Below are 16,900 nucleotides of genomic sequence, written 5' to 3'. Positions count from 1 at the left end.
TGGCCACGAGGCCTCGCCAACCAGTGGGACCCGCCCCCGGGCGGCCCCTGCAGGCGTCCAACGCCGCCGGATGGGGCGTGAGGAGGGTCTCGCTCCTGCTCCACCTCAAGGGAGCGGCGACGGGACGGCACCTCCCCCCACGCGGCGCCAGGAGAGCAGCCCCCCCAACAGCTGCAGGCCGGGGGCCCTCCCCGAGAGGCGGCGCACCAGCCGCCCTCCTTCTGGGCTGCAGAGGCAGCTCTTCCGGCGAAAGGGGATCCCGCTCCCCGCCTGCCGATCCCCCGCGTCTCTTCCGCCGCCGCGGCATGACGGGAGCGCCGAGGCGGGGAATAATGAGGCTGCCCAGAGGGATTCTCTGCAGGCGCTGCTGCTGCCGCTGCAGGCAGCCGCGGGGGCTCCCCGTCCTCCCGCGAGGCTCCTGCGCCTTAGCGGCGCAGCGCGGCGGAGCCGGGCTCCCGCTGCCCGCCTCTGGCCGCGGCACCGCTCCGCCGCTGCCCCCCGCGCGCTTTTATAGCAGCGACGGCGACTCCAAGTCGGAGGAGCGGACGGTGTTCTTGGGGTTCCCCAACCCATTGAGATGGCTCCGTACTCGCCTCTTTTTCTTCCTCATCCGCACCTATTTCGACCGCGACTTCAGCATTCACGAGTTCACGCAGGGGGCGAAGCACGTGAGTCGTTTGGGTTGCTATAAAAGAAAAGTGGGGGGGGAAGCCTGGCTGTTCTTTCGTTTTTGTTATGTTTCAACACAGCTCCAGAGGAAAGCTTTTGGGTTGGTTTAGCAGTGGCTGCTTAACAAGGTGGTGTTTATGACCGTGGCACACCGTAGCGGAGGGCTCTTGTCCTCTTGCCCTGCTTATGGGCTGGAAGGCGTTGGTTGGCATTACAGGACAGCTTCGCTCTGATCCAGTAGGTCGGGAGTTTAAATTAATAAAATGGGTAAAAATATTAAGATCTGATATAAATAATATACCTATGTCTACATATATATACACACAATATTATATCTTAATGTATATGTATGTACACAACAATATTAGAAAATATAAATCTTATAAAAATATAAGATATAAATAATAAATATTCATTTTAAAAAATAAGAGAAAGTAAAACAAGGTAAAATGCAGTTTCAACAAGGAAACAGTAACAGAAGTCGAATAAAAGGAAAGCTTGTCTGGAGCTAGCTAAAAGTGCTGCTAGGCCAGCAACATCTTGAGAGAAGTAATCTAGTAGGACCCTGAAGGATCTCTTTTTCCCTTTGTTGGAGATACTGTAATAGTTATTCTGTTTTTTGACAAGCTTAGGGGGAAAAAAGAGTTCTAACTGCAACTTCCCAGTTGCCTGAAAACTCTTCTGTTGTCTTCTTTCTGCTGCATCAGTGTTTAGCTTAATAAAACCACAATGTCCTGCCCTCCTGTATTTTGCATCAATTGAACCTAAATTATTTACTTTTTAAATATGCACAAAGACAACATTACACTGTATTCTGGTCACTTTAACCTGCAACTTTAACGGATTCTACATTTGAAGTTGAGAATACTGTACATCAACTGAAAGACTAGAGAGAAAGTTTTCACTATAAACACATTAATGTAGTTGAGCTATAAACTTGTGCTTAATTGTAGGAGTCTTAATAATTTAATTTTTTTCTGTGTTTTCTAGGCCTTTACTCTTGTTTCAAAGCTAATCTCTCAGTGTAAATATGATGTATTGGAAGAGCTTGTATCAAAAGAGGTAAAAATATTTAATATCCCTCATATGCAAAAAATAAGATTCTTCTCACTGTTCCTTGATCTGAATTTTTTTTTTATTGCAGAGGACAGCATAAGCCAGCCTTCCCCAATATGGTGCTCCCAGATGTGTTGGATTTCAACTCCTATAGTTTACAGTATGAATTTGGCCATGTTGCTAGAAGTTTTAAGCACTGAAGTTCAATGTATTTGGAGAGCATGAGAATGGAGAATGCTGCCCTAAGTTAATTAAAAGTGGAAGAAACAGTTTGGGTTATATTTATATTCTGTTCCTAAACTAGGATAAGCAAATAGCGTCTAAACTGACAACTTTTTATTCCCAGAAACTGACAACTCACATTTGACTTTCTAAAAAGAGCAAGAACCAAGTTCTGTCTTCCCATTAGTGTTTCTTTGTAATTTAACCACAATAACTGTTTCTTCCCTTTATTCTAACTTGGGTTTTCTCACACTTTAGCTACTTCAGCTGTGATGTCATTTCTAGAAGTAGGACTTAATTAAATAATTTATTATTACAACTTTCATGCCACTTCATTTCCAGAAACTCTGAACTGCTTACTGTTTTAATATAATAAAATTTAGTAAAGAAGGGATGGTCTGAATATCCAAGGATTAGGTTTTCCAAAAAGGTGTGGGCATGACTGAGAAAGCTCAGGATGAAATCCATGAAGATCACATTCTCTTAGTGGTGGAACCCTCAGCAGATCTTACTGGAGTCAGGGTTTTCCAGAGCATCATCTTTGAAAGACTTTCATTGGGAAGACTAAGTCTAATAAATCATGTAAGAGTTCTAAGAAGGGTACCTTTAAAGGTGCCTATAGAAGACTATTTCCTTCATTAGTAAGTAATCTCTACCAACAGCCACTCATTGAAAGACGTTATCTCCCACTGATGTGCTCAGAACTCCTTCCTTCCCTTCCCTTCCCAAATTACTAGTTTCAACATTAAGTGGGAGTCTCAGAATATGCACAAAGGAGATCAACAACAACTAGACTTATCTATTAATTATCTGAAGCAAGACTATTGAGATGTTTAAAAAATACTTGACTTTTGAAGTGACAGCAAGGACTGGCAGCATACTGTAGTTCTCCATAACTATCTTACATAACCATTACACATCTGATTAAATGAATTGGTATAAGGGGACTAGTAGGCACTAATGTTAACAATTCCCCTTCCAACCCAGATGATTCAGATGCTAAGGGAGAAGCTCTCTTCGCTCTCTGAAAACCACAGAAAAGCCCTGGCTGCTGAGATGGATGAAATTATGTTCACAGCAACAGGAGATGTTGGCATTTACTATGATGACAACGGTATGCCTCCATTCCATTTCAGAACCCCTTACAAAACACAGAAGCATTCTTCAGCCTTTTTAAATAGTGCTTAAAATTTCTTTTCTTTCCATTTAATTAGTGTTACATGTTGAACACTTGTCTGCTACTTTGATTTGTGTCTGTTTTTGTATAAATTTCATTCTGCCTGTATTCTTTCAGCCCAAAGTAAAATCAAGTAGCTTTTTTAAAACAGCAATTCTCAAAGTGTGGTCTAGGGACCCCTGGGGGTTCCCAAGACCCTTTTAGGGGATCTGTGAAGTCAAATAAATAAATAGTTTTAAATTTCTTAGTTTTAATTTCTAATACAGCAACTATTGATAGGTATAACCCACACAAACCAAAGCTCTTTAGGGTCCTCAATCGTTTTTAAGAATGTAGAGGGGTCCTGAGACCAAAATATTTGAGAACTGCTATTCTAAAACAATGCAACCTGTTATATGGAATGGACTTTATGTCAACATGTTCTCTAGTAGCTCAATCAGTTTGCTTGGCCCTTTAGGAAGATCCATGGTTTACTAGCTGAATACATTCCTAACATTCATTCAGAGGTTGGTAAGAAAGGCCTTTGATACTTTTGACCAGTAACTATACTCCAAGTAATCAATACGGGATTTGATCTAGTATAATGAGAAACTCAATATTTTTTTAAAAAAATCTTACCACAGCTAATCTCTCTCCTCAGGGATGGCCAGTAGGACAAACAGCTTTCCTAATTTTCCTTTTAAGTCAAATTAATAACTTGAATGACAAATATTAGAAACAAATAATGACTCTAATTCATACCTGAGCCATGAATTTTCCCACTTGGTATCTGCAAACCTACATAAAATTATGTTGTGCTGGTCTTAGGATGAGAAGTTTGTAAGACCACTGATTTGTGGCTATACTACTTCCTAGCTTCTTGCTGGGAAGAGAAAGACAGGAAGATACAGGAGAGCCATCTTTCCTGTGGTGAATGTGGGAGCAGTTAACAGGTTCTCTGGTAGCTGAAACTGATTGGCTGCAATAATTCAAAGCTCAGCTATGGGTCAGTTATGGCTGAAGAGTCACATGTGAAAAACAAAGAAAGGAACTCTGGCTGGTTTTCTACATTATGTTAAGCCATAATATGGTTGGTCTACATTTCAGTTGTTATGTCGTATGAACCCAGCTAATTGTTATGTATTCAGCAAACTCTGGATAAGTAAATTTTGGATTAGTCTGATACATGAACCAAGTATATGGCAATTCATGCTTTGAAAGACAATTTTTAAAAATGGAGGAACTGAGCAGGGGTAATATTTTTCCTCTGAAAGAGGCTTTGGCTGATTCCACTGCTATCTTCACAAGTAGTTTTTTCAAACAGTTGTTTGTGTGTGAGAGAGAGAAAGAGAGTGCCATGTGTCCTGTTGTGTCTCTCCATATGTTGTAAGATGTCTTTCTCTATTTCAAAATCTATATCACCCTGCAAACAGGAAGAAAGTTTGTTAGTATCCTGATGTCCTTCTGGTATCTGAGTAGTGCTGACATCCCTGACAAGACTCCAGAAGGAGCCAAAGTATTCCGGATTGCGCTTAGAGGTGAAAACACACCAAAAACAAGACGACTCTTATTAGCAAATTATGAGTAAGCCAGTCATTGATTTTCTACCTGTGATTTTATTCTCTGCATATGGTGAAACTTCAAGTGAATCAGTGTATTTTAAACAAGGGTAGCTCCTGTGGTGTATCATATAAGTGATGTTGCTGCATCTTGAGCAATATGCCTGCCTGTAACATAGACTAACCAAGAAAAAATACTGAATTTATTGGAAGACTAACATTGCTTCTCAGACAACAGCTTATTTAGAAAATCTTGTCTTGGTAAGTCTTGGACAAGTTATTTATTTCTCTCCTTAGTTCATGTAATAAGCAAGCACAAGGATGAAAAAGCTGAAGTTTTGTTAGCTGCTCTGAGCTTTGTTGTGGAGAAATAGGGAGCATAAGCAGTACAGTATGAATGAAATGGTCTAGGAAGCCAGTAATAGCTATTATTAAGTTGGTCTTTCAAAAAGGCAAAGGTTTATAATCAGCTTATAAAGGGGAAACAGGACTGGAATCAGTTGATTGTCTGATAAGCAAATTGCAAAGTGCAGAACACCTTTTCCACATTTTCCCATTCACTAGAGGAAAAAAATAAATGAGTACAGGTAGTCCTCAACTTACGACCAGTCGTTTAACAACCATTCAAAGTTACAACAGCCTCGGAAAGGAAACTTTTGGCCATCATAAAATGTTGCTCCCTCCCTGTGGTCACGTGACCTCATTTCAGGCACTTGGCAACCAGCTCGCATTTACAATGGGTTCCCAGGTGCCCCATAATCATGTGATTGCCATTTGCAATCTTCTCTGCTGGCTTCCCCAGAAAGTCAAAGGGGAAGCTGGCAGGGAAGGTAGCAAGTGGAGGGGATGGAGAGGAGCTGAAATCCTTTGTGGAGCAGCAGGAATGGAACTGAAATCTTCAGGTTTTGAGCTCCGTTCCTACAGCCCCATGAAGGATTTCCCCTCCATACACGGAGAGGAGGGGAAAACCCTCAGCAAGCTGCAGGAACATTTGGGAGTGAAAGGGCTGCCTACTGGGAGGATTTCAGCTCCACATAGGGCTGAAACAGTCCAGCAGGCAGCCCTTTTGCTCTCAAAGAGCTGTGTGCGAGGAGGATTTCAGCTCTGCGCAGAGCTAAAATCCTTCAGCAGCAGCTCTTTTGCTCCATCTGCTTAATGACCTGGGAGATCGCTTAACAACCACAACCAGGAGTGTCCAGATTGTGGTCATTGGGCGAAGCAGTCACCTGGGCATTCGCTCAACAATCGAGATTCTGGTCCCAATTGTGGTCATTAAGCAAGGACTACCTGTATATTGAAGGACTGTATTGGTGTAAGGCTATACCAGCTCTAGTTATTATATTTTTGGGGATTCCTCTTACTTTTTTTTTTTTTTTTTTGGTATAATTTATGGGAATTAATGTCCAACACATCTGGAGGACATGTGGTTGGGATGCCTATTCAAGAGTGTGATAGAAGCCAGAGCAGCATTCATACACATATAAATCCTAATATGAGGATGGTTTTTAGCAAGGCAGTTTAGAGTAGCTTTTTCTTTAGCTGTAAATGAAAGCAGATGTTTAGAGAGAACTGCTCTTAAGCAGTAAGAAGATTGTACAGAGTTCCAGTTCTAAGAATTGAAAAATGAAAAAAAAATAGGGCTCTATGTCATCTCTCCATTTTCTCTACCAATTTTCTTATGGGTATAGCTAAAACACTAAAACTCCAGAATCTTCTCACTTTAAAAATATTCTCATGGAAACTTTCATATTGATCACAATTAGTGTTTTTCTTTGCATTCATATGCTTAGTTCCAGATTTCGCATTCCTCTTTTAAATCAAAGTTTCAAGTTATGCTTTCTTATGGTTTTAGAGACAATTTTGAAAATATGAGAGATTGTATTTAGAACAATAATCAAAGAAAGTCAAAACAGATAAACCCTCAGCTGGTTCAGAAACCCTTAACTGGTTTAAATGATTAATAGAAACTCTGGCAGAGAACGATTCTTGAAGGACAATGTAAATATGTACTGCCGCTAAAGAAATGTCAGAATGACATGAACATTCTCTAATCTAGTCATCTCTGCTTTTTTTTTTTCCCCTCATTTTAAGGGGTGTACTGAATAAAAAGCATCAGTTAGGAATGCTGACAATAAGAACAAGTGCTTTGGACAATTAGTTGACTCCATTCCACAGCCTTTTCCTACATCAGTATCATAAACATTCTGATATTAATTAGTGGAAGAGCATAAGGGCTTCTAGTTCCTTCGTATGCTCAACACAGAGTTCTGCCTTCAACCATAACGATATTATTGACTTGCATGAACCTCTAGATTTCTCTAGTGTTCCAGTAAGTTCATCTAGTAATGAAAGTATTCATAGATATAACTATTAAGGTGATCTTGAAATCTTGTGCTATGTTTCTTGTTTTGTCGATCTAAGTCAGATTGCAGTTCCCTACCTGTGGGATTTAGCAGCCAAATCTGAATCTAGTTTTAGTGTTATAGTTTGTTCACCACATTAATATTGCAGTCATAATAACTGCTTTATTAAGACCATTCAACAAAAGGTTTGTTGCTTGGCTTATGCAACTGTCTCTTCATTGTTTTGTTTTGCTTTCTCTAAAGGTTCCGAAGAGAATTTACACAGGGCGTGAAACCAGACTGGATGATTACATGGATTGAACATCCAAACCTATTGGAATAAGTTCACAGAATGGAGACTTTCATATACTAGTAATATTTTGGCGTATCGACAAATATTTCAAGATTTGTATGCCACAGTACAGAGTGGACTAATGTTGTGTTTTTTGCCTGAACACAATCTCTCTGAAGTGTATAAATAATGTCTTTCCCATCAGACTTGAAAGCGCGGTTTGGACCAGTGTAATGGGGAGCATGTAAGGTTGGTGTGATAAAGATCTTGGTGTGCTTTGGAAGAAGATAATTAATAGTTAATAGTTCATAACTGAACATTGCATCTTTTTTCTTCAACCATCTTCAGAAAGTAGAATGGGTGTTTTCTGAAAAATAAGAAAGGCAAAGAAGTGACCTTCCAAATATCAGACTTTACCTGACTCCATTGGTATAATTACTTAATGGCCAAAATCAATGTACTTGATTTTAGGATCAAGAACATTAGAATTAATACTTAATTTACTTTTCGATGCACATATTATCTGTATCATTCAACAATGAAAGTAAAGATGTTTCAATAGACTTCATATTTATACCAGAATTAAGTTTTGTAATGAATGTTTTTACTTCAGTGCTTTTTTCATGTATATTTGGTAATGAAAGTCAAAACTATAATAACAATGAGCAACTTTTAGATCCAAAATTGGTATAGTGAACTTAATTTCAATGTGTGGTAGCTTTTGCTATTTCTTTGTGACACTGCCAGGGCTTGAATGTAGTTCTTTACGCATATAAAATATATAGGTTGACACCTGTTAAGTGGCTAAAATACCCAAGATGAATGTTCTAAGAAAGCAAAAAGAATCAAATAATGCAAGTGTTGCTCCTTTTATATATTTTAAATGATGTATTGAAACTCCCTTTACCATAAGATGATTTGAATTGATTCTCTAGGATTGCAAAAGATTTTGAGGGTGTTTTGATTTAAGACCCAAATGCTCATGCTTGTGCATTTTACTGGAAAAGCATGATACTGAATAAAATATATCTAGGAATGCCTCAGTTAATGGTGAAAGGATAGCAGAGCAGCCAAACTGGCCACCCACTTAGCTACTTCCACAGGGATCATTGTACTTCTTGTGTAAATGTCGGGCATAGTGCCTGGATGCTATGAGCTCCTTTCCATGAGCCAGACATACTGATCCTCTTGATCAGTCAGACCACACTAGATGATTTCTTATCAGTGAGGAACATTAATAGCAAAGACACGGTATGAAACTATTGCAAAAGAAAGAGCTGAAACAGATGCCATCAATTGCTTCCCCATTGTGACGGTATAAGAGGCCTGCCAATCTTAATCTATTCATTTTTTTAATTTATATTTATAAAATTTGTATCGCTGCTCATCTCACAAAAAGTGACTGGGCGTTGTACAACAATTGGTAAAACAAAATGTAAAAAACAGACATTATTTAAAAAAAATTAAAAAACAAGGCACGAGAGAGACTAGATGTTAACTACAATAATGGAGCCACCTCAAGATCTCACTGGTCCCCTGGGACCCCCAGGCCTGATATAGCCAGGTCTTGAGGGACTTCCAGAAAATTAACAGGGATGGAGCTAACCTTACTTTGTCAGAAGGGGGGGGGGAGGCACCACAGCAGAGGCAGGCACCACAGCAGAGAAGCCCTGCCTCCTGGGACACTCCAAGTGTAGTTCCCTAACAAATGGGATTCACAACATGCCTTCTCTGCCAGATCTGCAGATATAATTGGGGAGAGGTGGTTCCTCAGATAACCCAGCCCCATGCCATGAAGGGCTTTAAGAGTTAAAACCAGCACCTTGAATTGGACCCAGAAGCAAACTGGCAAGCAATGCAGCTCGTGGAGGCACACATAACTGCCTGCACCACTGCATTCTGCACCAGCTGAAGCTTCTGAATACTCTTCAAGGGCAGTCCCATGTAGAGCGCATTACAGTAATCCAAATGGGAGGTGACTAGGGCATGAGTGACTGTGAGCAGAGCCCCCCCCCCAATCTAGGAACAGGTGCAACTGGTGCACAACGTGAAGCTATGCAAAGGCCCTCCTAGCCATGACTGCCACCTGCTCTTCAAGCAAGAGTTGTGAGTCAAGGAGGATCCCCAGATTGCACACCAGTTCTGTCTGGGGCAATACAACCCCATCCAACACCAAAGATGGCATAGTCCTAGAACTGGTAGGTCCCAAAGCCACATAGTCCTGCCAGGGTTCAGCTGAAGCCTATTGTTCCCCATCCAGACCCTCACAGCGTCCAGACACTGAAATAAGACATTCACAGCATCTCTTAATTCGCCAGGGGCAGAGATATATAATTGAGTATCATCAGCATACTGATGATATCTCGCCCCATGGTGACAGATGAGCTCACCCAGCGGCCTCATGTAGATGTTAATTAGGAGGGCAGAGAGCACCGAATCCTGCAGCACCTCATATAATAGGGGCCAAGGGTGGGATCTCTCCTCCCTGATCACCACCAACTGGAATTGACCCCAGAGAAAGGAAGCAAACCAGCACCACACAGTGCCACCCACCCCAATCTTCTGAGCTGATCCAGAAAGGACACCATGGTTGATGGTATTGAAAGCCACGGAGAGGTCACGTAGGGCAAGGATGGGTGCAAAACCCCCATGCCCCCTTACCAGAGATCATCCAAAAGTGTAACCGATGCCATTTCCATCCCATACACAAGTCTGAATCCCGACTGAAAGGGATCCAGATAATCTGCTTCATTCAAGGTCCTCGGAAGCTGCTGCACAATCTCCTTCTCAACTACCTTCCCCAAAAAGGAGAGGTTAGATACTGGACAAAAATTGTCCAGCATAGTGGAGCAATCTATGGCTTCTTGAGGAGGGGGCACACCAAGGCGTCTTTAAGATTTAAAGGAACAACCCCCTCACTCAAAGAAGAATTCATCACTGCTAGAACCCCCTCACACAACACCCCCTGGGCTGCTTTAACAAGCCAGGGGAGGCATGGATCTAAAGAGGAGGTGGCTGAGCTCACAGTCCTAAGGACCCTGTCCATTTCCTCAGGCCCAACAGTCTGAAACCATTCCCAGATAACTGGGCAAGACTCTTCCCCAGGCAACTCCTCCGGACCTGCAACAAGGCCAGTGTCCAACTGCAAATCCGAGTGGCTTTGTCCAACAGATGCTGAACAAATTCTTTCACACACCCTGCAAGAGGTTCTCTGAGCCTCCCCACCCAAGAAGGCTCATGTCACCCGAAACAGGGCATTGGGACAGCTATCTACAGACACAATAAGGGCAGAGAATTACTGACACTTCGCCACCCTTACCACCACAAGGTAGGCCTTAATAGTGGCTCTAACCCATGTTCAGTTCAGTTTGTCCCTTGTTGAGTGCCAGCAACACTAGATATCTCTTGTTTCATTTCCCTCAACTCCTCCGTAAACCACAGGAAGTGATAGGATCCCCAAGAGGAGAGAGGTTGCCCAAGTGTGATCAAAAGCCTCATCCACCCCCCATTCCAAGTGTTGACCAAGGCTTCAGATGGACCATGCAGAGCAGCAGGAATAGCCCCCAGCTCCCTCTGAAACCCATCCAGGTCCATCAGTCACCGAGGGCAGACTAATCTAATGGGTCCAGCCTCCCTGAAGTAGATAGTGGCACTAAAGAATCCCATGGTAATCAGGGTGTGATCTGACCATGACAAGAGAGACACCAGGAGCTCTCCCAATTTCAGATCACAAAGCCACTGCTCCGACAGGAACACCAGATCTGGTGTATGACCCACTGTCCCATGTTGGCCTCTGGATAATCTGGGATAGGCCTATGGCCATCATGGTGGCCATGAACTCCCAGGCCACCTCAGACCCTACTCTTAGAGAAGGCAGATTGAAGTCCCCCAAAACCATAAATCTGGGGAACTCCACTGCCAACCTGAAAATGGAGTCAAGGAGCTCAGGCAAGGAGCTCAGGCAGGGAGGTTGCTGTGCAGCGGGGACGTTGGTACAACAACAACAATCCCAACTGATCCCTAGAGCCCAACTTAATGAACAGGGGGATAAAATATCAGAAGACCCCAAGTTTATTTCCTGGCTTCTTACTAACTTTTCCAACTAAAGAAAAAAAAAGTGTAGTAGGAAATAAAGGGAAAGATCTCTGTTTGAAACCCTGAAGAGCTGCTATGAGTCAGAATAGACAATGGTGAGCAGCCTGGACAAGTACTCTAGTGTAACAGATAAAAGAATTAAACCTCACCTGCATCAGTGACAATTTAGTGACTTAGAAATTGTCTTTAAGGCACTATGAGATTTCCCCCCCTTATTTTTGCTGCATCGTATTAATGCATCTATCACTTTTGGAAACTAGTATAAGGTAGTTTCTGGTGGACCAGTTTATCTCATGCAACAGAAACAACAGACTTGTGGCACTTGAAAAGCTAACAAATGTACGACTGCTAAGCTTTTGTGGATCAGAACCCACTTTATCGGATGCCTGGAATACAGTCTTGAGAAAAGAGTATTTTATCTGTGTGTGTACCTGTATTCGCATACATACAAAGACATATACACACATAAGAACAGCTGTTGAAGAGATAGAGCATGCAGAACATGAGGCAAGCAGCAATTATACTCTAACGCCTTCAACTATGCATTTGAGAGTTGATTGATCTTGGCTTGAAACTGGTAACTTGGATTTAATATATGTTCTCCAACAGCAATTTTCTTTGAACATATGAAAGTAGTACAAAAGAACCTCAATTTTATTTTAAAAAAACTGAAGAGTGGTGTTCAGTCTCAGCCTTCCATTTGATTTTTTTCTTCTTGACCAATTGATTGTTCCCATCAATCGATCCATCTGAATTAGTTTCACTGGTAATTCAAACAGTTCAAAGTATGCAGTCATACTTTTGATCCTTCACATTCTATACAATTATTTGTTATTAGGAAACCAGGGCCTAAAGCTGTAGATCAGAAAATGTCAGGAAGAAAAATATTAACTGAATTGGATAAGGATGGGATGTAAGAAGCCTGAAAGAATTGGCTAGCATGGACCTCCCTAGTACTGGAATTTGCATGCAACTTGAAGAAAAGCTGATTTATGCTGAAATCCTGTACACATTGTTGGGGGGAAACAACTAGGAAGTCCATGCTGTAAGTAAAGGTAATTAAAATTATCTCTTAGTTGGGAACCCTATTCTGTGCTGATAAATGCTAGGAACATCTGGGTTGAACATTGAAAGGAATTGCTTTTCTCCAGACAGAATGGAAAAAAATACCTTTGGATAAACACTTATGTCTAAGAAGCATTGTGGCTTTTTCTTGCACTTCTCTTCTGTGTACATTAGGTGGAAGTATTTTATCACAGCCAAAACATTTTGTTGCTCCCTGTACAGAGTTATCTTATATCTGTAATGTCAGTAAGTACCTGTAAAGACTTCTTCCTCATTATAGACAGGAACGTTTCTCTGGTTGAATCCAGCACAGTGCTTGGTGAATAGAGGAAATTATTTTATGACTCAGTGGTTTATTAAAATTTGATTTTATCTGCAGCATGCCTAAGAAAATCATACTATGATAAGCCAACCTTTGAACGAATTAAAGTTAAAAGTTGTTACCACTCTAATTTTACAAATTAAGCTAGTTCTCTTTTTAAAGTTTGCCATTATATATTTCATTTTCAGCCTGTGAGAAGGGGTACTGAGATTCTAACAACTAGTGGATTTTCTTACAATTACTGTAGTGGATCACTTAGTTAATTCTCCTTTGACGAAATGCCCCCTAGCTAAAAATTGGTTGCTCATCCCTGAGCTAGATCATTCACTGCATCCAACTGAAGTGTTTGTCACAGTTGCAGTAGTAAAACCATAGAAGATGTAGAGCCCTGATCATTACATACTGCTCCAAACTGGAGTTTTTATGCATTACAATCAAAATTAACAAAAGATCAAAATTAGAAAGCATTGCAGTCTAGGAATCCTTACGTGCGAGTTTGCCACCTTTTAATAATTGCATAGATTTTGAAGCTGCTGTCTCAATGGAATAGCACAAGCTGATCTGCATAGATTTTCTCCCTGACATTCAGAACTGTCACATCTGAGAAGAGCTGACACTGCAACAATGGCACATAGGGTTGGCTCAGCCTGGCAAAAACTTATTATTGCCATGGCAAATAGCTTTCGTAAGACTGTTCTGTAAATACTCAGCTAGCACAGGTAGCTTTTTAAGAGTTTGATGCATATATGAGAGAGAAGCCATGTGCATAAATGGAAACTGTGAAGACAGAATTGCCCATTTCAGTTCAGATTTGGGCTTTTCGTCTGCTGGATTCTTACTGCACTCATTCCCCATTAGACTCTCTTATTTTTCCCTTACAAAAGGAAAATCCACTGTAGTCAAGTAGTTAAAAGGCTGAAAGGACTATCATATCCATGTCTGCTCAGAAGTGAATCCCACTGAGTTCCATGGAAATCAGCCCAGGTAAGTGATTTTCGGATCACAGCCTAAGGCTGAAGAAGGTGAAGCCAAAGGTACAACCAAGGAATGTTGGTTGAGAGTTGGAGAAAGAAACTAACAAAAAATACTATATTACTGTGTGGCCTTGATGGCCTTAATTTTCTTTGTAATTTTCTTTGTTATTGTTAGTTTTCTTTTTGACATACTGTTTTGTTACTTTAATCTTACTGAAAGAAGGAAGTGTGAACTACTCAGAAGTCCCTCTGGATTGAAGTGACACATGCATCAAGTAAGTAGGTATGTAAATAAGTAGGAAATGCAGTGTGGGTTTGTGTGTTAATTAATAACCATTGTCTGTACTGAGAGAATAGCCACCTTATTAGGCTACCTGAAATATTTGTTTTACCTGTTTGTCAGAAGAAGACAATTTGAAGAAGAGCTCCCCTCATCAATTTCCATCATTGTCACATCTAGACTGTAATCCTGAGGGCAGGAAAAGAGAACCCTACCAAGTTGTGTTTATTACATTAAAACATTAAAGCTCTTTAATTTGACACACAGGTTATGGAATAAATCTTTCCAGGAGCTTCACGCAAGAATGTTCTATCTTTCCTGGCAGTAAGTAAAAATGATAAAGACAAGTTAGTTGTTCTTCCCATTCTGGAAATTATATGTCCCAGTGAATTTTCAGTGAGGCAAAAAAGAGGAGCACTCTCTCCTGGCTGGTGATTCCACCACTATGCCGTCTCCGCTTGCAGAGCCACTTGTGGAGACGTCTCACCAGCCATAACATCTCACCCTTTCTCTGGAGGAAGGAGAAATTGGGGAATTACCTACTTGTGCTCTGGAAGAGCTGGTCCTCATGAGAGGCCGCAGGAATTTGGTTTCTTGTGATCAATCATGGGTTGAGAGGCTTGGGAGTCAAGGGATTTACAACGTGTTCTAAACTGCTGTGCAGCCTTTATGGACATTTGACTAGCAAAAAACTCACCTTCTTCATCACTTTAAGATGTAATTACTTTATAGCCTAAGAGAGATATTCTGAATGGCAGTAAAGATTAAAAACTCTCAGTGAGTGCCTTCTTTTTGAAATTAAGAAGAGGGGGGAAATGCTATTTTAAAGGATTTTAATTTAAAAGCAAATAGCTTAACAAGATTGTGATTTAAGAAAGTTTTAAACAGAAAAAGGAGACAGTGACTTTAAAAAGCAGACAAAATAATTCTTTCTGATGAAAGTGCCTTTGAAAATAGTAAAATTAACAACTAACAGACTGGACATTTGTGGGAATGTTTATTTTTAAGGACAGCAGTAATTGGTGGATTTTACGAAATAGGAAGATAAGGATAATATGAGCTAAGCTGTGAGACTGTAACTACGGAGAGCTAATTGGGACTAAAGTGTTAAAAACAGAGAGAAGCAAAATAGAAAAAAAAAGAAGCCTGCTTTTTATTCTCACTATAGTAATTGACACGCTTTCACTTTCTCACCATGGCAACCACAAGGAAAGCTGCCAAATTGGGAGAAGGATGCAGGGGTTCACTAGAACAAATTATAGATAAGGGCATTTCACAAGATTTATTGCAGAAAATATTTGAAGAATTTGGCAAAAAGATACCTGCAACAGTTAAAAAGGAAATGGAAGAAGGATTTGCAGGAATAAAAAAAGATCTGAAAGAAAAAGTTAAGAAAATTGAAGAATCTGTAGGGAAACTGGCTGCATACATAAAACAAATTACTGACAAATTGGAAGTTTTGGAAAGTAAGACAGAAGTTTTAAATAGAGAGATGGAGAAGGATTTGGACAATTTGGCATTATTAGAACTAAGAGAAAAGAATTCTGATTAAGATTTAGAGCAATTCCAGAAGAACATGGAGAAGATATCAGAAAAAAGATTGTTAAGTCTCTGCCTGATTTCCTGGATGGAAGATGACATGGATACAGAGCTTGATAAGGTCTATAGGATCAATACACATTTGCAAAATTAAGAAATGTTCCAAGGGAGGTCCTTGTGCACTTTGTCAAGAAGAAGACATGAGACCAAGTTCTACAGCAACATTTGAATACTAGACTGAGGCCTAATAATACAGATGTAATTGTACTTAAGGAAATTCCAATTAGAATATTATGCAACAGAAAAGAGGTTTTTTTTTTTCCTGACAGATAAACAGAAGAAAATTCCAGGTAGATGGGCTAAGTTGGAATGCGTGATTTTTTACTTTTAAACAACAAAGATTTAGGCTGAATTCTGTACAGAATGCAAGAGATTTTTTGAAAAAAAATAAAGAAAAATTGGAGAAGACACAAAGGGAAGTGACAATGACAGATAAGATTAAACAAATGCCACAACAGATACAAGATACGGAAGAGGATTCCATGTTGGGCGCTACTGGTATTGACTTTTCCAAAATCTTGGCCCAAATAGGGATTATAGATGCTTAACATGGAATATAGATGGGGCAAATGTCCCTCATAAGAGAAAAAAAAATCATTATTTGAAAAGGTTAAAACAAGATGTGATTTGCCTACAAGAAACACATATTAGGAAAAAAGATGTAAAATATTTAAGTCATAAAAATCTGGGAGAGGAATTTATTGCAGCAGGATTGAAAAAGAAAAATGGAGCTGTTTTGTATATAAATCCCCAACTATATCCAAAACTTATATTGACTGATGATTATGGTAGACATGTTGGGGTGGAAGTTAATCTACAGGGGGCTACGACTTTGAAATTGGGAATTTATGCCCCAAATGAAGATAAAACAGCAATTTACAAAAGACTTAGGGATAAGCTATTGGATTTTACCTATGAAAATTGGTGTCTCCTGGGGGATTGGAATGGAATGGTTTCTCCACAAAAAGACAGAACTTCTGAGAAAAACATTAAAACAACACAGAGTAAATTACCAAAGATATGTTTTTTTAATTTAATGGATAATTTGGAGCTTGTTGATGCATGGAAACATAAAATGGTGATTCAAAAGAATATACTTATTTTTCTGAAAGACATAGATCTTTTTCAAGAATAGATATGATTTGGATTTCTAAGATTTTAGCTAATAATGTCTATAAAGTGGAGACATTTAAATCAAGCACATTTTCAGATCATAATCCAGTGACTTTAACTTTTAAAAGGAAAAATGGATCTTTTAGGTGGAGATTG

At 40.1% G+C, this 16,900-nt stretch overlaps 1 protein-coding gene across 1 annotated transcript; it reads left to right on the top strand.

The window, feature by feature from the left end:
- The first annotated feature begins 49 nt into the window (after positions 1 to 49).
- On the top strand, positions 50 to 8,643 carry MAIP1 (matrix AAA peptidase interacting protein 1). The gene is made up of 5 exons (XM_007432321.3): positions 50 to 668; positions 1,660 to 1,731; positions 2,935 to 3,061; positions 4,537 to 4,687; positions 7,269 to 8,643. Exons 1-5 carry the CDS (start codon positions 306 to 308, stop codon positions 7,345 to 7,347), a joined length of 792 nt encoding a protein of 263 aa, XP_007432383.2. The 5' UTR covers positions 50 to 305; the 3' UTR covers positions 7,348 to 8,643.
- The last annotated feature ends 8,257 nt before the right edge of the window (positions 8,644 to 16,900 follow it).

Source organism: Python bivittatus, unplaced genomic scaffold, assembly GCF_059951505.1.
Source record: "Python bivittatus isolate LINGU-HERP-01145 unplaced genomic scaffold, Pbiv_v1 ctg000200_np1212, whole genome shotgun sequence".
Classification (NCBI taxonomy): Eukaryota; Metazoa; Chordata; class Lepidosauria; order Squamata; family Pythonidae; genus Python; species Python bivittatus.
The sequence above is the reverse complement of the archived record's forward strand: the minus strand, read 5'-3'. Positions and strand labels throughout refer to the sequence as shown.

What these genes read in the sequence shown, in the direction of transcription:
- MAIP1 (XM_007432321.3), top strand. Translation starts at nt 306, where the DNA reads ATGACGGGAGCGCCGAGGCGGGGAATAATGAGGCTGCCCAGAGGGATT. An exon ending in AAGAGCTTGTATCAAAAGAG is followed by an intron (nt 1,732 to 2,934) that starts GTAAAAATATTT and finishes CTTCCAACCCAG; the next exon opens with ATGATTCAGATGCTAAGGGA. An exon ending in CTCTTATTAGCAAATTATGA is followed by an intron (nt 4,688 to 7,268) that starts GTAAGCCAGTCA and finishes CTTTCTCTAAAG; the next exon opens with GTTCCGAAGAGAATTTACAC.